Source organism: Maylandia zebra, linkage group LG19, assembly GCF_041146795.1.
Source record: "Maylandia zebra isolate NMK-2024a linkage group LG19, Mzebra_GT3a, whole genome shotgun sequence".
Classification (NCBI taxonomy): domain Eukaryota; kingdom Metazoa; phylum Chordata; class Actinopteri; order Cichliformes; family Cichlidae; genus Maylandia; species Maylandia zebra.
The window spans coordinates 23,896,269-23,924,083 of record NC_135185.1 but is presented as its reverse complement, the minus strand read 5'-3'; the positions used below and the strand labels follow the sequence as shown (position 1 = coordinate 23,924,083).

The following is a 27,815-nucleotide window of genomic DNA, read 5'->3' as shown; positions in this document are numbered from 1 at the left end:
TGCTTTAAAAACCTCAAATTTTTAGCTTTGTCTGAAAATCTAATCTAAGCTTTACATGCCTTCCTCAGACTCAGTCGAGTTGTTTTTACTCTCCAGATATCATAAAATATGAAGGATCCAACCTTGTAAGAAAAACGCAAGTTGTGGAGGAGATTCAATAAAACCTTTTAAATGCACCAGTATCAACAGTTAGTCAGGCCCAACTCTGTCTGCCTCAGAACTGACAGCTGAGGAATTGTGTCAAGTCTTTCAACTCCCTGCCATTCATCTACTCAGAAATTAAGAGGGCTTTTATGTTTTGTTTTGTGAACCATTCCCCTCAAGAAATATTTGTGGCAGGCCCCATCACCTCCCGCAGCTAAAGTCATAACCAGCCGTAGAAAAACACTGTCTGGAGTCTGGAGAGTGGGTTAAACCAGCATCACAGCAATATTTTTCTCTGGTCTCTCTCTGGGGAGTGTGTGTGTGTGCGTGCGTGTGTTTGTGCGTGCGCGCGTGTGTTGGGGGAGCATGACGTCTGTTGGAACTATGTAAGACGGAGGGCAGAAGAGCCAAAATGCCAAGAGCCTGGATTCTGACCTCACCAGAAAAACATTTACATTTTAGGCTGTGTGTGTGTGTGTGTGTGTGTCTTCTTGTCTTCTTGTCTCCGTGGGCCAGTGTGGATACATCGACATTACGTATGTATGGATACACCTTATGGACTTCACTCATGATATAAGTGAGAATATCTTATATGTTTAATATTTAGTTTAGTTCAATTTAATTTTTGCAGGAAATCACAGTGGTTTTATTTAAAAATCCTAAAAAATCATGAATCAACTTAAAGTTAAAGGCTGACAGTTTATTTAATGTGGTCTACAAAAAATAAAGTATTGCATTTTAAGTACTAACGACTAAACTTGTTTTCTTGAATTGCAAGTATTCATGGTTATACCATACATCGATAAACAACCTGTCTCACTGGTGCTTCCCGACATTTAGTTTTCCATGTGTGTTGATATGGAAAGCCTCCTTGTCCTTGGCCTGCTGAAACCAGGGCTTTGTGCTTGCTTTGGCGAAGGCCCTCTCCCTCCCTGCCTGATGACTGGCGGGGCCTGTGTTTACGTAACCGTATATATCTTAGAGGAAACTCGTGAAACGTTAATCTCTCTACTTTTTAACCCTGATGAATTTCTACATTTTCCAGCTGTGCGGCATGGCATATTTATGCTCAGGCTCTATTGCTGAAAACAGCTCTGTCATTGTAAATGAATCACTATCCAAGACTAAAGACTGTGCGTGTGTGTGTGTGTGTGTGTCCGTGTGGGTATGTGTAAACTTAAGGCTGGGAAACTAAAAAAATTCATGCTCAGCCATAAAAAGCAGCATTAGTACCTTCGTGGATAAAAACAGCTTCTTTTTCATTCTTCCCCATACCCTAATCAGTGCACACTTCGCTGTCACTCATCACATTTCTTTGGCTTTCGACTGATAAGCGTCCTTCACTCATCGTGCTAAATAGACAATGCCTCATGTCATATCCTCTGTTGCCTGGTCACACCTGCACAGTGGCCTCAGCAGAGGATAATACTCTCCCCTCGTCTGCTTCCTCTCCACACTTCTCGTAACTATGACCTGCATCATCTCAGGAACCGTTCAGGGCATTTGGCTTTGCGAACAGCTGGCTTTGTGAGAACTTTGTTTTTCTTATTCCACCACTCTATATGGTTGAAGACTGACACGTGTTGAGTCATCTTGCCAGACCGTCCTCAAACACAAAGGAAGAGCCTGTCTTTCAACAGCTGTTTTAGATGCAGAGCTCCGCCAATTTACCGAAGGGAATGTCTCTGAAAGCCTTTCAGAACGAGATTTTGCCGATGTTTGTTTTACAAAAACATTCGCTAAGCCTGCGTGTCCGTTTTTTTGTTTTGATGGATCAGACACCATACCTGTTGTTTGAGACTCAGTATGTACTGTATAAGCAGAATATGATTTTGTGAACGTTGGGTGTACCTTAATTTAAACGATCATTAAGAATATCCTGTGCCTTGTGTGCACCATTCAGCATCCCATTTCTCCTTTACCAACTCTTGGAGTCACCTTGGAGTTTAACAGTCTCGTTGGAATGACAATGAGGAAGCTGATTTACAACAAATAAGCAGTCTCCTCCTACTAAGCTCACACTAAGCTTCCTGTCAGTTTGGCATGTCTACGCTGTCAGGACAGCCCAACACGCCCCAAGACTGTGTCTACATTACATTAAACACAACCGCTTGACCCTAGCGAGCCCCATCTCCTGTATGACATCTATTTGAGCTACTACAACAGGGTCCAACCCCTCCCCATGTTCCTTCCATGCAGGTGAACAAGGGAGAACAATCCCATTACGCTGGAACAGGCCCAGAGCTAATGCAGAGAACATTAAAACCATGTCGCATCCAGTCACTTACTTGATGGATCCAGGAAGAGAGGGGTGAAGAGAAGACACAGAGAGGGGAAAGAAATGTTGAAGAGGAGGGGTGGGATTGGAGGTCTTGGGGTCAGGCACGGTGACGATGTGACAGTGTGATTGCAGCAATGGAGAGCATGTAATGGCACCTTGGTGCCCTTGAGCAAACTGTCATTCGAACCACTTTAATTAATTTCCCCACTTTGTCGACTTCCCCACCTTCCTGCTATCACAGACAGGAATGCTGCATACACCAGGCAGTAATATTATACAGTGAGCGTGTCAACAGGTTTAGACTTGATAAAAAGCGGATATTTTAAGGAAACGTGTGGCCTGGTGTCAATAATAGTTGAGATCTGCCTGCTCTGGACTCCTGGCTGTCAGAACAGACTCAATCGGGCATTTTGGAAACCTACCATTTTGCAAAATGGAGCTTTGTATTGTTAGGGTGTATAATTAAGACCTCATTGTGACAGCCATTGAGAGCGAGTTAATGAGGGTTCTGATGTATTCCATATGAATATGATTATTGAATTTTTAATATTTTATGGCTTTCTAATTGCTTTAGTTGCTACTAATGGCTTTGAATGTTGAATATTACCCTGAATGAAAATGTGGAATGGGTTAGTACCTTTAATGCTGAGATCATAGCTGAATTCTGTAGTTGACTTTTTTTTGTCTTTGAGGCAGATACATATCTTTACCAAAGGCATGTCTGTGACTGTGAATACATTTGAAGCAGTCTTTCACTCCCTTACTAAGATGAATGTATATATAATTACAAAGTATATCACGCACACTACCTTGATATAGAGTTTAATGGCCGTATCGTTTCTTTGTGGAGCATGTCTGCTGGCCTTAATCTTCTCCACAGCTGACATCTTAATAACTCAGCCCTCTCCATCCATTTCCACGGGAGACATCCGGATGTGGGGGAAGGATTAGTTTAATGAATTTGACAATTAGTAACAGAAGTTAATGACTGCATGGGGCTAAGTACCCTGATGGACATGGCTGGGGGGACTAAGGACTTCCACTGCTTTGGGCCATAGATCCTCATTAATAGCTTTTCTGCCTGCCGGAGAGGACAGGGGAAGCCAGGCCAGGCTTTTGTTTAGTCTGCCTCTGACGGAGCTGCTGAGGGGTTGCACTGTTGCACAGCACCATGCGAGAATTAGTCCTGCTCTGGGCATGAGATAACACAGGGCCTCAGGTCCTGGATCAGGTGAGGCTTCCTTTTATGAACAAGGGTCATTAAATGCTGAAAAAAGAAGAGTGACATTGAATCAGGGCAGCGAGGGAGTTCTTTCTTTAGATCTTGTGCCAACAATCACTGAGGAAGAGAAGTGGTTTGTAGGTCACAGGCCTCTTCATGACCTTTGCCTTGATTTATCATTATGTTACCCAGATCCCACCTCTAATATAGTCAAAACATCGTTTAGCCAGATAGCTCTCATAAAGATTTTATTATTATTTATTATTATACTGTGCTTCATGAGCTACCTAGTCGCTTTGTCAAATATTTCCACTATAAACCATTTTGATAAATTTTTCAGCTACTATAAAATCAAAGTTTGGATTTTTTTATGGCGTCATGAATAGACATAGAACAATTCCCATAATATCCATCAGTTTAGATTTATATGTACATATACCCCCTCTTCACAATAATTTATCCTACCTCCTCCCACAGAGGATGAGAAAATATGTCTAGAATTTATAAAATCACATCCAGAGCAGCATTAGCTGCCCCCTCATTCCTGCCTGTCTCCTGGCGGTGGCTATAATAGCGACAAAAACATTACCACTTCCAAAAATAATCATTTCCCAAAGCCGTTGCCAAATGGTCTAGTAGTTAGAATCTCCACTGAAAACAAGGGGATGTGTGAGAATTTTTTTTTTTGTGTTGTCATTAGTGGCGAGTGTGCCTGGTTGTAAGGCTGAATGGAAAAGAAAAGTGAAGCCATTTAATTAGTCAGGTTGACCCTCAGAGGTCCAAGTACCTACAACAGTTTGCTCCTGAGAGAAACAAGATAGAGGGAGACAGAGAGACAGAAATGCGAGACGAAGCTGTTTGTTGTTGCTCTGATGCTCTGATAGTCTGTCAGGTCCTGGCAAGTTTAAAGTCAAGGGACCAAATTGGTGTTGATGTAGCACACTTCTTCAACACTCTCATTTGGATATCTTTTCGTCTTTCTTTGTGTCTCTTCTTATCCCACTCTGTACCTCCTAATTTGCCTCTTTAGGGAGTGACAGTTGCATTTAGGGAAAAGGTTATCATTGCATTAGAATAGAGTGCTGGCCTTGAGGCTTACCTAGAATTACATGGCACTGCCTGCAGCCCCCTTCGTTCTGTGCTGGGCTGAAATGTTATCAGTCTGACTTAATTACTGTCACCGGGCAATGGGATTGACTATAAATGTACATTACAGTGCGGGACAGATTGGCGAGATAAAAAAAGAAAACAATACTGGAGTGCTGAATGCCTTCTTAAGATCGCTTTGTGTTTAACTTTAGGTCAAAGGATTATTTGTGGTATGTGTTTAGCATCACTTTTATTCCTCACATTCTCTGCTAAACACATTCGCAAAGCCACACACACACACACACACACACACAGAGCACATCCTTTATCTGATTAGCTGGCACGCCTTTGTGGAGCTGTGTGTGTGTTTGCGTGTGTGAGGTACAGTGCGTTTCAGCTCAGCATCAGGCCCCAGGCAGGGCATGGATTTCATTTAGGAAAGTATCAAAGGTTTACACGCTGTTCGCTTTAATCAGCATGTTTATCAGGCAGAGAAAAATTGCAGGAAGGGACCACAGGGAGAAGGAGGGGTGTGTGTTTTTGTGTCTTTGTGTGTGTGTGGTGGTGGTGGTGGGGGGGTTTATCTTAAGGACCAGTAGCCAGGGAAATTGATAACGGCTACAAGGTAATTTAGTGGAGACTTGTGCATCCCTCCACTGCTTCTACCCCTGCCTCTTATTCTAATTACAGCCCATGTAATGTTCTAATGAATCTGCAGGTGGGTTTGAGTAGGGGAGGGGCATTTAGGTGGAGACGGAGGTTGTGCCTTTATTTCGTTGTATGTATGCATGTCAGCATGTAGCCCTTGCTTGCGTGCATGTGTAAGTGTGTGTGTGTGCTTGTATTTGTCACTCCAGATCAAGCTTGTTTTTCTGTAAGAAGATTGAATGCATCTCAAGGCTGTGTCAGTATCTCTCGAGTGCATAGTTGTCTCACTGTTTCTGAAATATGAATATGATATGAAAAGCAATTAGATTAGCCCTTAGCAGTATTAAAGATACATGCCACTCACAGACACAAAGTTCCGCTGATACTTCAAGTTGTCACTGTGGTTCCATCTTCCAGCTGTGGGTGTACAGGATGCAGGCTGCAGCCACACACTCTCATCTCCTGCTTATACTAGACTACTGATAAGGTCCAGCAATTGCCTTTGGTGGTGCTGGTGCCTCCAGTCACACATACGTACACACACACACACACACAAACCTAAGCATAAACATGCAAGTTCAGTCACAGAGCCATGTGCGCAAACCTCCAGGGGATATGGGCTGGACCGTAAAGGCCTTGATACGACCAGAGTGTAAACATCCCCACAGGATTGCGGTCCAATGAAAGGAGTGAGCTGTCAGGAATCTGCTTTCTTTGTGTCTTTCAGTCTCTGTGTGTCTGTGTTTACATCTGTGTGTGTGTGTGGTTTTGTTCAGATAACACTTTGGGATACCGTTATAGTTTGAGAAAGGGGTATTTGGCCTCGAGAGACTGGTGACATCAAATTGCTGTTACATTATGCACATCGCACATGCTTTATAATGGAAAAGTCAAGAAATGTTTGTTGTTAAGTTTCCTCCATCTTTTGCTCCACACAGGAAAAGGAGGGCGTCGAAGCGGTGTCAGTAGGGGCCATTCTCTCTGATTACCAGAGGGTCCGGGTGGAGAATGTGTAAGTTGACCACGTGCACACTCACGATCCAGAACACACTGTTAGTTCAACGTGCACGTGCACCCCTGAACTTATATGAGACACACTGTTATGTCCACTGAAGAAAAGAGCACATCGCCTGCATTCTTACTTCCCTGCGCTCCAAATTTGGGGGCGAGTTTTGCTTAAACACACACACATACATGCACTGCATTATATTTATGTCAAGTTATTTAGACTAGCTTTGAAGTGGTTCTGTTTTTATGGAGCAAAATTAAATGAAATGATGGTTGAAACTGATGGTTACCTAATTGCCAAGTGACTTTGATCATTTTAAAAGTGCATTTTCCTTTTGGGGTAGACGCACGGCTCTTACTCGAGAAAGAAAAAATAGTTCCCTCGTGTGAGAGACACCTACAAGTATTACTTTTACTCTTATCTTATCTTTTCTTTTATCCTACTTTTCTTGTTTTTTTTTATTTTCATAAACTGGACATAGCAGAACACAAAGGCTCTCTTCACATTAACAAATCCTGCTGTCAGTCAGCTATTGTTTTCCCACACAAATATATAGGTAAGCAGCTCAGGCATTTCTTGAGCAGTAGACGTTTGTCTGCAGACAGTTTGGCTCCAGTTACCTGCTGTGGATATGTGTGTTTCACCTGAGTTTATGTGAAAGACAAGCCACAGCTTAAGATGAAGTTTTTTGGGGGGATTTTTGTGTGCGTGTATATGTGCGTGTGTGTGTTTTCTCCTTGAATAAAACCGCTGGCTGCGGTGGCAGGTGGCAGCATGTGCTGTGGGCCCATCAGGGTGGCAGCTTTCCCGTAAATGAAGAGTTGCCCAGCCAAGTAGGCTTTGAAGTTGTTCTAACATTGGCTAATATTCAGTATTAACCAGTTTGCATCCCTTCACCTGTTTCCCAGATGTTTGCGGCTTGGTTTGCAGCCATTGGCCTACCTGTGGCGGCGAGACCAAGAGTCCTTGCTCTCTGAGATGATATCATCAGACCTTCATGCGATCCTCATCAAAGTTGCTGCTTTCGGTGAGTTTGTGTTTCAGCCCACTGGTGAACGCTCTCTTTATGTTCTCTCAAGGTGCTATATTGGTTAAGCTGTGTTTGGAATGGGCACCGAAGGAAGAATTTGCATAAGTGAGCTTTAGGAAAGTAAAAATAAGGTGTAACCAGAGGGGAAAAAGAGAGACAAGCAGAGTAATGCCCTAATCATTAATCTGCAGCTTAGCCGCGGTGTTAAGACTTGTGCCAGCGGCAAAAGTATCGAAGCAGAGAACAATATGAAAAGATAAGACGCACAGAAGGAGGAGGGTTGAGGAAAAGTGTGCGGCTGTATTAGGAGGGTGTGTGGAGGAAAGGTTGGCAGTCGAGAAATAATCACGGTTGATTGCCCCGTACATGAATGCAACCTGTCAATAAGCGACACATGTCCCCATTGTATGTGAGAAACTCTTCTGTCTGTGCTTATGCATAGCTCAGAATACATGGTCCGTGAAGCGAAGATTAAAATCTGGTACCTCTCATTTACGTTTTTCAACTGCTTCAGCACTGACGGAAGAGGTTAATGTGGTGTCACCTGCTCTCTACATGCCTGTTTTGGAGCCCGAGGATAGGAAGATCAGATTACAGAATAACAGGAGAGACAAAGGGAAAAAAAAGTTTTTCTTTCCCTGGTATATGATGTTAAGATCCCTACCTGTATCTACTTGACAGTGCAGCTGGATCCCCTTTGACGGTGCCGGTGATAAACGATAATTATGGCTACAAATGGTTCTTTTTACTCTCAAACTACTCGTGGCGATAGATCATCATGTAGACACTGTTTACGTGCTGTTAAGTGGTTGTTGTCACCTTTGGTAGCAATCAGTCGAAAAGGGGTCCACGGCTGACTGATGACCCACAGAGCTGTGTGAGGCGTCCATGATATTCTGCATATCTTTCAACACTGCTCAAATAACCTCTTATAGAATGCACTTGTCAAGCCATTCATCATTGGTGCTTTATTTCCTGGAGCCATTTCTCATTTTTAATGGGTTTTATAAAGGACATATTGGTAATAAATAATATTAACTTGTCAGATGCCCATCAGGGTGGAGATGATGTCAGAATCCATTTTTCTCTCACAGTATCATAATTGTGTTTACTACAGACAACATTTTTTTTCTTATCTTGATTTGCATTTGTAACTCGATAAAATCTAAGTCTGCATTTATATTAGCTATCAATCAACTTCCTAAAATGACAAGCATGTAACCAAAACAGCCTACCTTAAAGACCTCAATCACCCTCTAACCCTGCAGCTTCTGCCAAGCTTTTTACTCTAAACACATCTTAACTCTAAAAGCAAATTCTCAACATTTTCTGGAAGATTATAATTAGAAAGGAAAATCACCTCGGGTGACTATGAGTGTGTATCTTGGCCTCCCACTGTAGGTGTTTGTGTGTATTTAGGGATGTGTGTGTTGGCTACAGGTAAAAAGAAAAGATTTTATCAGCCCTGACTTCTCACCTGTCCCAAGGCAGCGGTAATTAGAAAGGAGAGAATTGAATAGGGGTGCAAGAGCCCAAGGCATTTTAGGCAGCACTCATATAATTGCAGCTTTGGTGGAAGCAGGCCTGTGCAGTGAGGTGTGCTGTTTGGGGGAGATTGGGTGACAGAGGGGCATACCTGGTGGCCTTTGGTGTTTGTGTGTGAGAGAAAAAGCAAGAAAAAAGAGATTTGGAGGGATTAAGATGTGCAAACCCCAGGAGGAGAGGAAAAATACTTTCACAGGGCAAGGGTTAAGTTTGCAGTTGCACAGATAGCTACAACTTAGAATATTCTGTAGCTAGAAGAAACTGCGTTTTTTGGGGTCTTTTCTTTCTTTCTTTCTTTCTTTCTGTCTTCTTTTAAAGAAGTTTATGTTTCTTAGTAATAAATCCCTGTAATGAAAAGACAGGTGTCCAAATGCAGGATGATCCTCTTAGTGAATTCTCTGGAAGTGTTCCTTTGTGTGCTGACGGTGGGGGGAAAAAATTCAGTCATTGAAGATCCCAAATTGCAGGCAGGGAAATAAGTTCAACTGGATCTGAGCCTACGAATGTCAGCTAAAGCTTCTAATGAGCAAAAAAGCATTCGTCTGAAAGGTGGAGGCACATTCCCGTTTTTGGTGCTGTGTCTCTGCAGCTAACTGTGGATAATTGGAAATCCTAAAAGCTAGTATTAAATATTCATGTAATTAGTTAATCAATTGATTAGTGCATGTGCGTATAAGGGCACAGGTTCAGCAGTTAATTGGTCCTCAGCTCCAGAGATAATTGGCATGTGTGAAATCACGGTCTGCCTGTTGGAAAATCTTTTATCTCTGCATGAACTTTTACCCTTCACACGAACACATCCTTTAAGCTCGGAATTAGGGAACTTATGTCACGTGTTTGCTGTCACTGATCACCTCGTCACTTTATCATAGTTTAATGTATATTTAAAGGACAATTGGTGATCAGAGACCTCAATGGTTTGTATGTTTGATTTGAATATTAGAACTACATTGGCAAAGCATCTAGATATAGAAACAGTACCAAACAGAGCCTGTTATCAGATATGAGATTATCAACCCCTGTAAAAAGATGCAGGTTGTTCCTGAAATTAAGTGTTCTGTCCTCTAACCCGGACCGATTTCATTTGTTTTTTTTAAACAAACTTATGTTATTTGTAGACATTTTCTGTACCACAATGAAGTACCATGGCGCCACAGGGTATCTGATAGTGTAAATAAAAAGAGTCTTTGCTTGGTATTGTTTCTATATATGAAGGCACCATTACAAATTGAGACTTTAGAAAGCCACACTCTAGGATCAGGTTTGATGCAGATTGCAGGATGGCATTACCTGCTGAATTAGTGCCCAGGATCTATGGTTGTTATTCCTTCACTATTGCTTTCCATGCTTTGTTACATTTGGCACAGTGCTGGTGTTGCGTGTTTTCGTGCTGCATTCCTATTTTTTGTTTTGTAGTTGTGGGTTGTTATACAAGTCACATTGTGAGATGATCATCCTAAATTTCTGCCATTGTCAGGATTTTGCCTTGGATTGCAGAGTGGTTATAATGGACAACTTTGAACTTCACACATGGTGCAATGGAGGGCCTCTGACTAAAGATGTCGCCATGATTTTTTTTCACATTGTCATCTTTTGTCTGGGACAGAAAAAAAAAAAAAAGCAAAACAAGTGGGGATGTCTTCAAAGTCAGAATTCTGACTTTTTCTCTTTGTTTTTTTCCAGTGGCCCTAATCCTCTTCCGTAGATAGTCAATAACAGACATGTGATTTCAGGCTGCAAGTTTAGCTTACTGCTCACACGTCAGGTTCAACTGCTTTCTGCTTTGACTGTTTAGAAACTAACAAAGATGAAGTTAGTTAGACAGATAGGTAATAGATTATTTAAAAAAATTAAAAAATACATACACAGTATTCCCACGCCGGACGGTGCACCTTTCATGGACTCGCGACATCATCTGTAAATTTATATTGCAGGAATTTCATTGCATGTTTCTATAGGTATTTAATTCTTTTTTACATTTCAATTATTTTTGCAGTAAAATAAGCATTTTCTAACCTAGAAAATTAATAACAGAGTTATAACAGGGTTTTCAAAGACAGTGGGAAGGTTTATAAGAGTGTGGGGGAGGATTTTTATGACTCAAAATTAATCACTAATTAATTAATTATTAAAAATAATGGAATAAACATATGGTTTCTACTTTGTGGATTTTTACCTTTCGACCTAATCGAGGAAATACTGTATGTATACCTTTTGTTTCCAGTCAAATTGCATATTCAGATCCACTGTTCAATTATAGTAATTGAAATATCCTGAGTGTACTAGTACAAATCAGAAAGAGAAGCAACCAATCAGAGAATGTGCTGGAAAAAATGACTAAATGAGGAATAAGTTCATTGGTGAATTCTTAAATAAACTTTTCCAGCTCTTTTAATTTCATCCATTAAAATGTTCCAAGATAACTGTACTAATTTTACTTTGCTGTCAGTTATTAGAATCCATTTATTTTTTAAATTTCCATTATATGGCATGCACTGGAGATTCTGTTGTTCTTCTGTTCAGTGAAAATTATGAAATTCACGTGTTAAAAACAAAAAGACGTTCTCTACTGCAGATGGTTTGGGCTGTTTTGGGGTTGAGGTTTACCTTAAATAGTTTAAGAATGATAGGCTGCATTTTTTGTTTGTTTTTTAAATTACACATTGTTCAGTTTCACTCTAGATCTGAAAAATATTTTCCACAGGTTCATTTTGGTCCCCAGTTTCTTCTCTATCATTTGTTGGACTGGAAAGATTTCATCTTGATGTGATTGCTACGCGGTTCATGCTGCCCATTATTTTGCTAACAGACACTGAATTTCAGATAAGAGCTTGACAAATTTCACATATAACCTTAATCTTATCATCCTTTGTACCGTGCTACTTCCCTCTTCTCCTTTCTTCCTCTCTGTTTTGTATTCCTCTGTCTGTCTTGCGAAGATTAGGTGATAGTGAACAGCTATTGTTTTGGCGGGGGTCTTTGAGTGCGTTGTTTAAAGGCTGGTGCAGCTCACCTACTAGGGAGGAGATGCTTATTTCATCCATTTAAAGGCTAAAATGTTACACATCATGAATCCAATTTTCTCTGCCTTTTCTCTCTGAAGGCAAGGATTAAAGCTGAGCTGTCAGCTGCCAGATCTTAAGACAACCTGCGGATGCCTGCGATACTGCGCTCAGCTCAGCTCAGCTCAGACAGTATCTAGAATCTCCCAGTTTTTAATTTGGCATTAGGCTCAGTAAGCAAAATCACAGTCACTTTCAATTAAATAGGTAACTCACTGCTGTGGGTTTACATGAATCAACCTTTTCGAGATGGGAAAACCCAATCGCGATCGTTTAAAGGAATTAGTACAACATTAAAAGAAATAATTTCATTCAGTGACTTCTAAGATTTTCTGTAGAGATCAGATGGATTTATTTTTTCGAGAACACGTCTATGCTTTAAAACATTTTTTATTATTATTTATCGGTTAACTTCTCCTACAGCTTGCAGTTTTAGTGTTTTATATGTGTTTTTATATTTTTAGATTGTTTTTAAAGACTATTTTTTAAACCTCGGTATAAAAACATAATTGTATAAATGACTCTCGGTTTCCTGGTAAACTTTTTCTTCCTCCTTAATTTCAAACCCTAAATGTCGGCACTGTTCTTGAAAAGAAATGCTCTCCCTCATTACTGGACTCCCTGGTTTTAAAGTTCACTGAATTTAATTGGAGTTTTATAGGATAATACGAGGTAAAAAGCCCTTTTAAAGGAGAGCTATTCCTCTCAGTCTCTCTTAGGAAAGCTCCTCTCTCTACAAAGTGCGATCTTGCTGTCTCTGGCGACAGACTAATGGCAGCTTCTGGTGGGCTTATTTGGGTTTAATGTGGCATAATGAGGTTAGGTAATTGGGTTTAGGTCAAGTTGTAAAACAGGTTCAGAGGAGACAGAGATGTGAAGATCATGTAAATGAGTGATGTTAGATTGCTAAAGGCTCACACTGGCGGCTACTCAAACACTTTGCAAAGAATGTATGTTCCAAGTACAAGCTCACTGCATCTACTCTCATTTCCAGTTGGTTTGAGTAACCTTAAGTCAGTCAGAAACGTCAATTAAGAGAACACTCATACAAGTGCTAAGTGGTCTTGGGAGAAATGCCTCCGCATTAGTGTTGTCTTTGTATCGTTTTATCACTCACTCCTGTCTTCCTGGTTTCCGTCATCCTCTTCTTTCCTTGTAAATATCAAATCATGTATGATATATTATTTAAGAGTGAGGAGGTTAATGAACGTATTAAAAAATGCGGCATCCCCTCAGCAATTTGGAGCCAATTATTAAAATTTGTTAAAAGGCATGACTAATTAAAGAGGATATTTAAATTGGATTGAATTTTAATGCTTTTTTTTTCATCTCTCCTTATTACCTTTGTGGCAGGGTTAAGATGAGAGGATGTTGAGATTAGATATTCTCACACTAATTAAGACCACAGATCCCCTGGGAAGAGAATAAGGGTCTGCTCATTCTCTCTCCACACTTTCTCCACCCTCCTTCCCTCCCGCCTTCTCACTGTTATGGCCCTCCGTCCCTCCCACTGTTGTGGCCCTCCATCTCTCCCTGTAGTGCCGGACCACCGGGGCCCGGAGGAGAGACACAGCTGGGATTAAGATGAACTGGGATGGGATGCGACGTCCTTCCTTCACATCACCTCTGCCTTCCCTCACGTCTCCCATCCATTGCTCCCCATGGGGGCCCGTTGATGACACGTTAACCTTTGAGGCTGTCAGGCCATGAGAGAAGAGAGATTCTCACATTTCGATTAACTTAGTTCCTTTAATTAAACACATGAACATGCCAATGAACAGGATCACCTGATGTCTAGGAGTAGTGGAGCTATATTAGATTTTGAGAGAAATAATTTGGGTCAGCAGCTTTTTTTTTATGGCGATGACATCGTTGTCATGTTACTCATCAGTTATTTGATAATGATTATGTCGATCAGTTAATAGGCAACCACAGAAAGGGCAAAGAAAAATGATGAAGAATAAGGAGAGACTTCACTAGCGGTCATCGTATTTCTGTAAAACAGTCAGGTGTTTTGCTCTAAAGATGCAAGCATGACTTGGCTTTCTTAAAATATAGCATTTTACATTCGTGTCCTGTTATGTTTTTATTGTTCTATTCTTTGTAGAGAGCACCTGGTACTCAAAGCTTTGTGTTTTGTTGGAACAGCAAAGAATGTGCAGCAGGAAATCATTGGCTGCACTTTCTTTGTGAAAGGAGTGACAGGGTGAGATGGAGTTCTGCTTAGTGCCCTCAGGAAAGAGCCTGTAGAGCACAAAATCAGGACTCAGTGTCACAAAGTAGTAAAACCCTGCAATTCTCAACAAGCTGAGTAAACTCCTCGCTGTTTTCAGCCTTTTATTCCTACTAATATGTAGAGTGTTCCTAAATTAGAGCTATCAACGCACTAATCTTTCATTTAAGCTCAGGTCTGGATTTGGATATGTTATCAAAAGGGGAAGCGGGCTGCTAGTTGGATTTACTTGTTTTTGTGTCTGGGGACTGAGGGCCAGTCAGCCTGTATTTTAAAAGCGTGGCACCACTGGATATGCATACAAAACTCTCCACCACCCTTCTCTTCCCTTTCTTCTTTTCGCTCCCATTCCTGTGAGTCACTTCCATGCACCATTTCAGGGGAAGGGGAGGGGAAAGCCAAATAAACAAGATCTCTTTCCAGAGTTTATGTTCTCAAAGGGAACTTGTTGGGGTGGGGGGTTGTGGGCGAAGGATTGGGGGGGGGGGGGGGGGGGGGGGGGGGTCTGTGGCCAGCAACTGAAAACTGTTGCCCTTACCCAGAGAGATCTGTGTACACTACTTGCAAAGTCAAACAAATAGATCCAGGGCGCAGGTTTACATGTGTGTTTGTGCGACTGCCCGTAAACCTCCCTGCCTGTCATCTTCAATCACTGTGTTGTGTTGCTGATCCGACCGCGCTCTCTCTCTCGTTCTCTGTCTGTGCATACGTTTGTCTGTTTGCAATGGTGTTTGTGTTTGTATTTCTGTCTTTGTGTATTGCTTTGTGTACATTCATATGTGTCTCTTCCCACATGTGTGCCAGGCCTGGATCCAGAGAAGCACTTAGGAAAACCTCTGGCTGACATGGAGCCCTACTTGAAACAGGTAATTGGATGGCAGATACTCCACCACACTTTCAGCCTCTTATCTCCAGGACATTACCTGACGTTCATTTCAAAGTTGGCTATGAAACAATATGAAATCATGTAGTTAAAATGATGTATTGTCTTGATGATTTATTTATATATATATATATATATATATAAAAAATATGATTTATGATTTAATATAAATATATTTTTTCATTCAGCAATTTATACATTTTAAAATCCAGTGTTCTATTGAAAATTTGGGATTGAATTGAGATTAAAAAATTATAAACTGAAAGTTTTTCTCTCCCTGAGTAGCTCTCCCAGAAGTATGGAGTCCATATATGTGGGGAAGGAGGTGAATATGAAACCTTCACCCTTGATTGTCCTCTCTTCAAAAAGAAGATCGTTATGTGAGTAAAGCATTATAAACTGTGTCTGACACTTTTGCAGCATGTGTGTTCTTTCCCCAAATATATATGGACGTTCATTGTGCGTTTGTGCAGTGATGGGGCGGAGACGGTGATCCACTCAGCAGATGCCTTTGCACCGGTTGGCTACCTGCGCTTCACTAAAATGCACACGGAGAGCAAAGACACCGTGAGTCAAACTTCCATGAGTTATAACTTGTTTCGCAAATGAGATCAATGGCGTTCAATGCCGAATCGATAATTTTACAAGCAAAAGTTTGAGTCGCTTCGGGATTGATTGCTTTAAAACTGCTCTCAGGGCAAAACAAATACAAGAACAAAACCCTTTGGTGTCTGATAACTTTGTTGAGGAGAAACACAGCACTGCAGGGCAGGGTTCAGATCGACCTCCAGAGGGCCTCTCTCTTGCTCCGGCGCTCTCTCTCTTACAAACTTTTGCTCTCGGTCTTTCCCTTCATCCCTCACTCTCTCTCTCCTCTAGCCCCACATGGCCTACTTTGACGTCTGCAATATTCACTGCAGCCTGAAACTAGGCCCAGCTTAATAAACATGTCTGCTCACATTAAGGCACTTTGCATTCAGGTAGCTGGCTAAGCGGACATAAGCAAGGGTTGTGGATGGGGGTGGGGGGGAGTGGAAATTGGCTTTTGGTAAATTAGAAGCTGCGGAGGGCCTCACAGGCTTGAAGATTTGCAAACATTTTACTTTGTCTGCAAGAGCGGACAACTTTAGAATCCTTAAATAATTCCCAGAAAGTTCTGATCGAGACATTGCCTTCATTTATGTTTACTTTTTAATTATGCTATTTTAGGTTGTGTAGTTCAATAAGAAACCTATTGGCTTATTGGTGTTCCTGCTGAAAGCAAATGCTCCTTGTGTAACGGTGCTGTGAGCTCAAAGTTGCACTGTGGGATTAACATGTCTCCAGGGTGGAGCATGTGATTTCTATGTGAGTTTCATTGTGGGTTTTTATGTGCAATAGAGTGCGTTTGTGTTTGTATTTATATATGTATGTAAGTATATCTTGATGCTGGATGGGGGGATGGGACTGTTATGGACAGAAAACATACCCCTGTCCCACATCTTCTGTGACCCTGCAGCCTCACTCCCTACAGCTATATAATTTTTAACTCCCCACACTCCAACCCCCAACACACAGACACATTCACAGCCTCTCAGAGCCCCTCTAGCCCCCCCTAGGTTGCTGGGGGAAGAGCACGGAGAACCAGGGCCTGCACGAGTGGGAGCGGAGGGGGCGGGGGCAACCAGGGGAGAACCTGCCCTGGTTCAGCCTTCTGAAGCTTTTCTCGTCAGGGTGACAGATCTGCGGTGACACCAGCACTAGAGGAAACCGCACCAAGCTCAGGGGGTGGGGATGGACCACCATCATTTGCCCTCCGTTAATGCTAGTCAAGCTATTTTTCATGCTGGCCAGGAGAGAGGGGCTGAAGTATAATTAATTTGATTATCATATTGCCTAATGCGGTTGACAGCCGATGAGGGGGTGAATGAGTGTTGGGCATGGTGAGGGGGGCGTTGTGAAGATATGAAATATGTATTTAAATATGTGACGCCCCAGCAGGATTTGGCAGGTAATATGTATGCCTTAGAGAATGGTAATGATTTGTTATTTAAAGGAGTAGCAGAGTGCAGAGGGAAAGTATAAGTAAACAGATGAAATCCAGAACATGTCTCACCCATCCAGTCATGAGTTTTGACTGACAGCCAGCGTGATTGAATCTACAGTATCAGAAAACACCACTCCCTATTCGCCCTAACCGCGAATATGTTAGCATGTTGTTTCATATTCATTCACCTTGAAGTTATGCGTGTCTGGGTCCTTGTCATGAAAGACTGACACACACAGCCCACTTGGTGGGGTATTTGAAAAGATTGGCTAATTATACAGCGTTTTGTCTGTCTTTGCAGAAGGCTCCTTGCTCTTTGCTGGGCATTTGGCCTGATTTATTCCCTGTGGTGCTTTATTGCAGGATGTGGTGGCGAGAGCTTTGCCCCATGGTAGTTGTCCTTGCCAAAATGCCATTGACAAGATGACTGAGGAGGTGGAATATGCTGATCAAGCTGAAGACAACCAGCACGAATTTTCATCAAACTGTGACCTTAGTTGTCAGTGGGGCCACGGTGAGATTCATTTATTGGGAGAATCGCATGCACTGATATGCATGCATGAGTCTATATTTATGTCTTGGTGTGCCAGATGATATCTTTGTGTGGTGTAAGCGGGCTGAATCTGTGTCATGTGGCCAGCATCTTAATGCTAGTATTTCTGAATGATTGTTTGACAAGACCTGTCATTTTGTGGCAGTCTCTGACTTAATAATTCCTCTGACATAAACTGTTTATGCACAGTTTGTCTCTTAAGCAATATTTAAATAGTTATAAATGAATAAACAAACAGATTGATCTCTCATTTTGGGGTTTCTCAAAGTTATGAACAGAGAAAAAATACTTTAAAAAGTAAACTAACATTTTCTCTTCATCTCGTATCTCTTCATGCAGACGTCTCTCCATCTTGCTCTTTAAGAAGTTCCGGAGGTTATCAGTGGATCTGTGGCATCAATGGCCTGCAGAGCCAAGACTCTGGGATCCAGGGCCAGACATCGGTAGCTTTCATCCAGCTGCAAAGTAAGGGAAAGTATTAAAAGTGTTGAGCTCTCTGGAAAATCACAAGGGTCTGCTAGAAAATTCTTTTTTGCCTCCCTGAAATCGCAAACTGCTCACTTTACACCCACCCTCCACACCCACCCACCAAAACAAAAAAATGAAAGAAAAAAAACAATGAAAAGAAACACATGGAGAGAATTTTGTCCCCTGAGTGTCTTTCTTTCTCCTCGCTGGGTTAGCTAAACACACACCAGGAGAAGTAGCAGAGTTTGACAAGTCATTCTTACTTAGAAGTGCTCGTCAAGGCAGCAGGCAAAGCATGCGTCAAAGACTCTGTCCATGACAAGAACAGGATCGCATGCTGGCCACCAAGCAAGGACAAGCATTGCAAATTAACGAAAACTAAAGCTTTTTACACACACGCAGTGTGCAGGCGTGTTGGGTGGGTTATCTTTTTTTTTTTCCCTGCAGAAGTTTGAAAGTGTAGGCTTTTACAGTGTATCACAGTCTTTTTTTCTCCTTCTCTTTTTTTGATGGGGAAAGAGGAGCGAAAGATGAAAAGCATATTTAATGTTTATCGTGGTGCTTGGCTGAACAGCCTTCACAGTGCAGAGACAATATTAAACAAGTTAATATTTAATGAACAACCTCTTTGTATGAGGGCGAAGTAGTCTGAGACGCTAGTGTTGGCAAAGGAAAAACAAACTTGAAGCTCTTTCAAATGATTGTAGCGAGAAAGGCTTTGCTTTGAGCCCTTGTGCCTGCGTTTGCATCCAAAGCCTACATCGTGTGTGCATACTGTGCTAGACTGCACTTTACAGAAGAGGTCCACCATTACCACTTTAAAGCAATAGATTTCAATGTCAGAAAACATTTCTAATCTATCCACCTTTTAAATACTAAAGTGACAGAATTAAAATGACATGAATATTGAGTAAGTATGCAGTAGGTGTAGCTTTATGCCGAATTGATTCAGAAAAGTAAAACAAAAAAATCTCAGGCTTTTGGTAAATATAGCTGAAAATGCGAATCTTGTTCAAACCTGTCCATTAACACTAGTGGATGCAGTTCAGGGTTGTGCTGTGTTGAAAGTGACACATTTATCACTAGGTTCAAATTAGTAAGGTTGTTGTGTTTTTTATGTAACATGGTTTAGGGGGCTCATTCATATGGCTGACATGTTTATTATTTATTGTCTGAAAGGAAATTTCCAGTCTTGCTGACTAGTTTGTGACAATTAGGAAAACAGTTGTTGGAGACCAGGTGGCGACCATGTGCAGTCAATGCCTTTGAAATAATGGAGACCAGCTCTATTATGTCAAGACAACAACAAAACTGGGATAAAATGGCGATAAAGCAGTCTCCTATCAGTTTTCAACAGGGTCAAGATGGAAATTATATGCAATCTTTTTGCAATAATGTGGCACGCGGCATGCCACCCACCCAATCTTGGTCATTCACTGGGTCAGATGGGTAACATTTATAATTTATGCATTTATAAACAAGCAAACAAGACACGGTTTGTAAGGGTTAATTCTTGTGTTACAAATTGCTGTGTACTGTGTGCCGTCCTGAGGGCTGACAGTCAGGTGGAGCGCAAGATTTTTTCTCTGTGTTTTTCTCCATATTTTTCCATTTAAATATGAGATATTAGATACTGTCAGAAACCAAGGTTTCCACGTGTAAATGAAAATATTGTTATTGTCCCAGATCCCTCCAGGTTTTTCCGCTCTGTGTGAAACTGAGTGGGAGCTGTGCACTGGGGCTGCTATCTCAGATCCTACAGTGAGAAAGCTTTGGTATGATTGTGTTTCTGAAGAAATGGGCCAGTAGAAAGGAGAAGCCAAACTCCTGAGTGATAAGATCAACCCAAACCTAAACATCGTTCACTCCTTCGTTGACAGTTAGAACTTGTGGTTCATGATGCCATAAACATGTTACAGAGTCCAGTCATTTTTACATATTTATTAACTCTCAAAGTCTGAAAGTCTGCTGTTTATTTCAGTAAATATATGCTTCACTCCCTGTAAGCCCTGTGATGTGTTTAGAAAAAGAAATAAATAAAAAAGTGACATGCTGCAGGAAAGCCATCATCAAAGCGCACTGTTTTCTTAGGAATCTACTGTAGTTTTTTAATTCTTTAAACTGAAGCGATTTTCGGCTGTTGCCTTTTGACACTTACTTCATATTAAATATTAAAGTTAAGTTGCACCATTAAGTTATGTTCAGCTCTGCTCTCTTTCAGTAAACTCCTATTATTATCTTAGAGTAGGAATATACAGGGAGGCAACTTGAAACAGAGTGAGGACTGAGTAAACATCAGCCGGACAGACAGTGCCAAAGTTGCACTCAGAGCTTTGAGCCATCCACAAGTGCCAATTATACACTTGTTCTGATAACATCTCTCCCACTGATTACAAATAAATGAGCACTCCTATCAGCAATTATCGCATACATATCAGTGGCAAAATAATGTGTTAAATTTAGTGCAATTTGCAGTAAACTACCAGCCACAAACCTTAGTAACTCATGTTTGTGTGTTTCATCATTTGATGGAGCAGAACTCATCAGCGCAGACTGACTTTAACCTTTGCCAATCTGTTTGAGAATGATTGCAGTCAGTCTGAGTTAGACTGAGACAGGTTGTCTCCCACCAGGTGAACTGGTGACCAAAAGTGGTTTTCTATTGTCCTATTTTTACTCTAGTGGGACTGAGCTCTTGCAAAGAAAAATCGTATTTCTTGTAGGTTTATTTTTGTTTTTCAGCCTAATCATGACCTGCTTCACATGCGTTGATATCTCTTTGGACCTCATATTAAGTATCCCAGTAAAAAGATACCAAATGTTCAATATTTGATCAACACAACATCTCTTATCGGCTTAATTTGTCATGAAATAAGGAGAGAACAGGTCTCATATGACCATGAAACTGCTTGTCAGTCAATCATGTAAATACTTTCTATAATGGATTATGTGTAAAAATGGCTGAAATTCCCAAACAGTTAATGAAAAAGTTTTGGTAAACCTCTGAAACATATTTATCATTTGCTGTAGAATTCACTGTGGTGGTGTAATAAGACAACATTAAAAAATATCCATAAAATAAAATAAAAAATCTCATTTTCATTCTGTCCAGAAACTTAATGACCTCACTGTAATGGTGCTTAGCGAGACACTTTCATTTGCCACAGACCTTTGCATTTGGATTTTATTTGGACTGTACTGTACTGTTGTTTTATTGTATATTGCACACAAAAGCCTTTTGTAAAAATGCATATTTTAACCAAGCAGTAATAATGTTAGGCTAGTGTAATTTATTTATAATATATTATTATCACTTCCAATGTATTTACTGTCTATAGGGGAGTTGGACAGCAGGGGCTGGAAGATGAAGGACATTGTTCTGGTTCACCTGTACGTAAAAAACATGGAAGATTTTGTTGAACTCAATGCAGTCTATAAGAAACACTTTGACATCAACCCTCCAGCCAGGTAAGTGTAAAACATCTTCAATATTTACGCTGCTCAAACCTGCATTTACAGCTCATTCTTATTCTGTGTTTATTTTATTTATTTTTAGTACAGCAATCATCCAGTTTTCTTCTTGTTTTTGTGTAGGGTGTGTGTCCAGGTGCCTCTACCTGCTGGCCAGCTGCTGCAGATGGACTGTCTCCTCCATGACTGGACCGAGCCCCTGGCAGAGGGCTGCTTCAATCAGAAAGAAGCTCTGCACGTCCAGAGTCTGTCCCACTGGGCCCCAGCCAATATCGGACCCTACAGCCAGGCCCTCAGAGTAAGTCTAGAAAAATATCCCCAAAAGGGAAACTATGTCTTCTATTTACTTATTAATAAGTATTTACATTTCAGCCCTGTTATTCACAGAAATTATTGGTTTCCAAATGATAAAGTAAGTTTTTGGCTTGGACCAAGCAAAAAATAGGAAACATTACTGTAGAAAAGTAAGCATTAGATTAAAGAAGGATAATCAAGGATTAATCTGATGATTGACAAACCTTCCTGGTGATTCGTATGCTTTGTAATTGTGCGCTCTTGAAAGGCAATTAAAATTGTGCTTGTCCGTCTCTTTTGTCTTTTGTTTATATAGAGATGCACATGTGCGTATGCATGTGATTGTTCTGTATGACTTGTGTTGTGTATACATGTAAATATGTATCTCTTTCATAGTGGGGAGTGCATATTCATTTTTGCACTTGTTTGTAAAGTTAAAACTCAAACTTCTTTCATATTGTTTCAAACCCAGAAAGAATCTAGAATTCAAAGGGAGAGAAAAGGAAGTGTGGGCTGTGGTTGCACGGTTGGCTTGGTGTTGTGTTTACCCAGTGTGTATTATATAGGATTACACTTGTCAAGGTACTGTCAACAAGGATAGTGTCCATCTCCTCCACACCGTCCTTGATGTTGCAGCCAAATCCGTCTATGAGTGAGAACATGTGTGGATTAGCCATTCATTCAGAGCTTGATGGCAAATCTCTCCAGTGTGTCACCGAAGTTCAGTTTGGAGTCCTGAGATGCAACCTACAGAGTCAGGTTTGCTTTTAACATGCCAGCAGTGTTTGATTTCCTCAATGGAGTCTCATCGAGACATGAAATTGATGTCAGCTGTGTGCATGCGATGTTGCCTCTGGAAAGCAATCTAATCTTTCATTCCTCTAATGATCGTTCATATCCAAAGCAATTTGAGAAAACAATGAGAAGAGTTTGTTCAGAGCTGTGCACGGAGCTTCGTACGACCCCTGCGTGGTCTCTCAATGTGTCTACTCCTCCTCCACGCTACAATGGCTTAATTTGATCAAAAATGTATTAACGTCTCTTCAGTACAGATAGGGAGTTTTACATATTGATACAATTACCCCCTTGCTGTGAGCAAGCATGCAGTCCCACCCCTCCTCTCACCAGCACCATGGTGATGCCATCTTAATGACACTTTTTTTCTTGGTGAGTGTTGGCAACAGGGACAGGGCGAGAACAGCGACCAAAGAGCTCTTGTGGAGAAACCTTCTCATACATTCCATTCCACGGAAATGAATTAGTGAATAAAAGAGGGATTTAACAATACAAAGGGATTGGAAGTTGGGGGGAATGGATATCAGAATATTAGATCATAATCATGACCAGAGAATCCAGTCAGCTATGTGAAGCTCAGCTATTTTTAAGATAATGAGTTGAGGGGGAAAAAATGGAAACAACTGGAAAAATAAAAAAGGTTTCTGTTACCTTTCTTTAACAATTATAGTAAATATATATAGTATATATATGTATATATAATATACATATATAGTAATGCTAACCATGTGAATCTAGGGTAGTCAGTCAGGGCTCTAAACTAATCAATGTCCAGCTGTACTGGGATCAGTTTATTCTTTTGACAAATGTCCACTGGTTTGAAAGACAGCACATGGCTGCTGACAGAACGCTCTGCCCCTGCAGGACTTAATTACAGTAGGTCTCCACATTGAGGCTTGGTACTGGTGGAGGTATAGGGAATGGCATTATAGATTGGCATTTGATGGATGCTGGACCTTCAAATTCTATTCGTCTATTCATCTGTCTGCTCAGCTTGTCATGTCTCTCTGCTTCAGCTTTCTGAAATGGCAGGCTGACTGAACGCCGGCTTGGCCTGGTAAGCTGACAGATTTAGATGTGACTTGATTTAAAGAATTAGTTAACCTTTATAATGTCAAAGCTGGGGGCCTCTTGAGGGCCTGTTGGTGTATTGTATGTTGATATATAATATGGCATCAGTTTAGGTTAAAGCCGCAAGCCATAAAGAAAAAAAAACACTAATTTAATTTATGCCCTTTTTTTTAATAATGTTTCATGTTGTTTCATACCTGACAGACATGTGTTTACAGGTTGAATTCACTGTGATATGAACTGTAGAGTAATCTTATCGTGTTATTAGTGAGCGTAGCTGTATCAAAGTTCTTCTCTTTAATTGTTTTGTTTTGCTGTCTTGTTTGTCAGGGATCTAATGAAAATTTAGCTGTCATTTGTTTTAGACGCAATTTACATCATCTAATTAAGATATAAGAAATTTCAGTCTTTTACTACAGCAATCAATTCATTAAGACAAAGAATGTTTCTCAGTTGGAAAATATCAAAACAAATTTTCTCATTACAATGAAAGACGAGTAATGGAATGCTTTTATGAAAGCTTTTAGGCAATTCTTTTGGAGTGACATAAAAGAAGCAGGAGGCGGGGGAAGGAGTACAAGTCTGTTTTTAGTTGGCTATGTTCCATGTTTTACACAGAAATGCATTACTAATAATAATAGATTACGCTTATTAGTTGCCAGATGGATCAAACTGGTCCATCATTCACTAAAGTCAGAGTTAGCAACAGGGGTCTCTTACTTGCAAGATCTGTTTAAATTAATGCTGGCCGTTCAGTCACATTCACTTCTGAGCAACATTTACTGCGGCACGTACGATACCCAAACCATGTCTGAACAGACAAACTATCAGCTGGATGGTTGTTAAACATCTCCTCTTTCCAGTTAAGGTAAGTGGCTCACCCCTGGGATATTTGCTGGGACATTATTCTCACTGATCAGATTCGGCGAGGTACGTTTGGGGAGTTGACTGCGCTAGCCTCAGGTTGCTGGTGAGCACTAACCCCTTGCCTCATTCCCCTAATTGTGAGTGACAGTCAATATTGTAGAAGATTGTCATGCACAAGCCCACGATAGGATTTGCATTGGATTTTGAGAATTGTCAAAGTGGACCGTGAGGCATCAGGAGGGAAGTGTATCTGACGCTGCCAATTAGTATCAAAGGGAGGAGTGTGTTGAGGCAGGCGGTAGAATTTGAATAATCTTCTTACAGGAGCATGAATGTCTAAAAACAAAGAGCTGAACTTTGTTTGGCCCTTTTGATGAAGAGCTGAGAGGTCAGGCTGAGTCAAAGTCAGACTGGGCCACCCGTGCTGGACAAAAGAGAAAATTGCTCTGCTTGTTTAAAGCTTCAGTTTAATTACATTGAATACAAGTTAAATAACAAACATTGCTTTAAGTCTGTTTAACATAATTGACATTGTAGATGGAGAGGAAACACAATATGAAAGAACTCTGAATGAAATGTGACAAATGTCTCCAAACACAACTGAAAATAGACTTTGTGGTTTCACGGTAAGCAGCTGAAACTGCTGACACACAATAAACAAAAATATGTGTATATGTTCTTTGCAGCTTCAACAGAAAATTAACAGTAGATAAATGTACACAAATAAGTAAATAAAGACTGGCAAACGGTAAAAATGTGGGTACGTTTTATGGGTGTCACTCTGAATTTTTCACTCGTGTAAAGGAGCCGGCATGCAAAATTCAGCAGGCCCCTACCACATCAAATATGCCCCCACCTACCGAAACTTCCTCAGCCTACATCCAGAGACTACATCTACCTCAATTACCACAGAAGAGTAATTAGCCAAAAACCAGTGTGTGTGCACGCATCTGCGTTCAGGGAGGTATTCATGCAGCACGAACAGATTAATTAGGACATTTAACTTCATTTCTAATACAACAAAATTAATCCCATAAAAAATGAGGGATCTCGGAGGAGGTGCCTGTCAGCATCTGACGCTTCTCCCCTGTTTGCCATAATCTATTAAAACCTTGCTTTTATCTCACCTCTCCCCTGTCATACTTTATGGATTTTTTCATAAACATGGCCCATACTTCATAAATGTCTCAATTTTCTAGTCTATTAACATTACTTCAAAAGCGCTTGATAAAAGAGGAGGGCATGCGTGAAATAATGCACCAATAATATGAAAACGCTGGAGGCTAGAACAGTAGGGGCGGCTCTCCAGCTTGAATGCTCAGACAATGCAAGAGATGTTATCAACTTTAATAAAAGAACAAATGATCACTTCCAACTAAGGAGGAGGGAAGATGAACCGGCGAGGGGGGAAACGGGTTGGGCCAGGAGGGGAACAGTTGTCGAGTAATTGAGTCGATGAAAAATGAGGTCTTGAAGGCTCAGTGGTTTCAGCAGTCGTGAGATTGAAGGCTAGTTGAAGCTGCGGTGTTCTTTAGCGCATGTAGTTACTTGCTCCTAAGTTGCAGAAGAGGATGTTAACACAGATTTGTTTGTTTTTTATCTTTTTATTTCACTGAGAATAAGCACAGGGAGAATAGGCTGCTTGTTTCCTTTCCTGAATTATGTGCAATGAATTGAACCTTTGTCTTTCTATTCTCAAAGGTTTTAACTGACAGTTAAGCTTCACCTCAGAGCGTTTCCCAAACAATCATTGATTCAGTCCCTGTCTCTATGCATCACCCAAGTCTGTCTATGTAGGCTTTAGTTATCCTACCCTAACACCAGGGTCAACTGTCTGCACTTGAATTGGACACACACAAAACACAATGATCAAACCCGGTAAGACCTTACCACAGTGGCATGTCGGCTGTATGCCCTGAGGCCGAGTCTTACAAGGACACACACAGACACACACACACCTGTGTGCTCTTTGCGATAGGCTCTGTCTGAGTGACAAGGTAAACTGGTTTGGTCATTAAAAAAAGTCACAGCTGACTCAATGTAATACACTCATGATTGACAGGATAGGTACACAGCAGTCATGCTAAACTCAGCAAGATGCAAATATATATATATATATATGTATATATATATGTGTGCATATATATATATATATATATATATATATATATATATATATATATATATATATATATATATATATACACGTATATATATATATATGTATGCAAAGGCAAGCAAAATAAACACCCGAGCGTACACGCATCATCTCAAACCAACAGTAAATGTACACCTAACAAATGTTGTCATATATTTACTTGCATACAGACAACATATACACATAATCTCTCCTATATTACAGAAACAGGACTTCCTTTGCCTCCCCAAATATAATCCTGAGGAATATATCCGCTTTGAAATATGGTTCATAGTTTCGTCTAGGGACCGTGCTGGAGCTACTGCACGGGGAATGTACATTTTTGCCTCTAAATGTCTACACTTATATGTGACAGGTCAAAGGAGATTACCTTTTTAATCTGATGAAGAGGCAGTTTTATGTGAAGCGCTACACAGCAGCAAGGGTAATTATATTCTTTCCAGCCCTATCCTCCCTGGACCTTGTCCCCCCTTTCTCTCCTGCTGTGATTGTGTGGAGGCTGACCTACCGCGGCAGTAGTCATTTCCAGAAGGCATGACGTCCTTTGCTACATTATCCTATGCTGCTGCTGCTGCTGCAGCACTATGTGGGTACAGGCTGGTATCAGCTTGTACCAGGCGAGGACAGGGGAAGGACTGGATCTGTCAGAATACATCGGCTCTCATGCGGTCGCATTTGCCGGCGCTGTGCCTCTGCTTCGGCCCCTGCCACACTCCCACTCATTAATGGGCCCAGCCATGACAACTGATCCTAATTGCCTTTGAACAGCTCTTCATGTATTATTGGTGCCTGACTGCCTTGGTCCATGTCAACAAGCCATGGGAAGCAGGGACAGCATTGCCACAGTTATCGTCTCTCTTTTTTTCCCCTTATATATGTACATAGTATACAGACAAGGATGCCAATATATTAATATAAGTTTTACACATTGCGTAAGTGTGTCTTTACACACAATTAAATATTAAA

The 27,815-nt window shown here is 40.9% G+C and overlaps 1 protein-coding gene across 2 annotated transcripts in view; it reads left to right on the top strand.

Moving 5' to 3' along the window:
* The window catches only part of dph6 (diphthamine biosynthesis 6), a 56,452-nt gene that overhangs the window by 8,381 nt on the left and 20,256 nt on the right, over positions 1-27,815 (top strand). For both annotated transcript variants that reach the window (XM_004540357.4, XM_076877475.1), the window contains exons 4-12: positions 6,323-6,396; positions 7,302-7,420; positions 15,068-15,129; positions 15,432-15,526; positions 15,620-15,713; positions 17,536-17,686; positions 18,065-18,190; positions 21,532-21,661; positions 21,788-21,962. In XM_004540357.4, the coding sequence (XP_004540414.1) occupies positions 6,323-6,396; positions 7,302-7,420; positions 15,068-15,129; positions 15,432-15,526; positions 15,620-15,713; positions 17,536-17,686; positions 18,065-18,190; positions 21,532-21,661; positions 21,788-21,962 (1,026 nt within the window). The remainder of the gene's footprint in view (positions 1-6,322; positions 6,397-7,301; positions 7,421-15,067; positions 15,130-15,431; positions 15,527-15,619; positions 15,714-17,535; positions 17,687-18,064; positions 18,191-21,531; positions 21,662-21,787; positions 21,963-27,815) is intronic.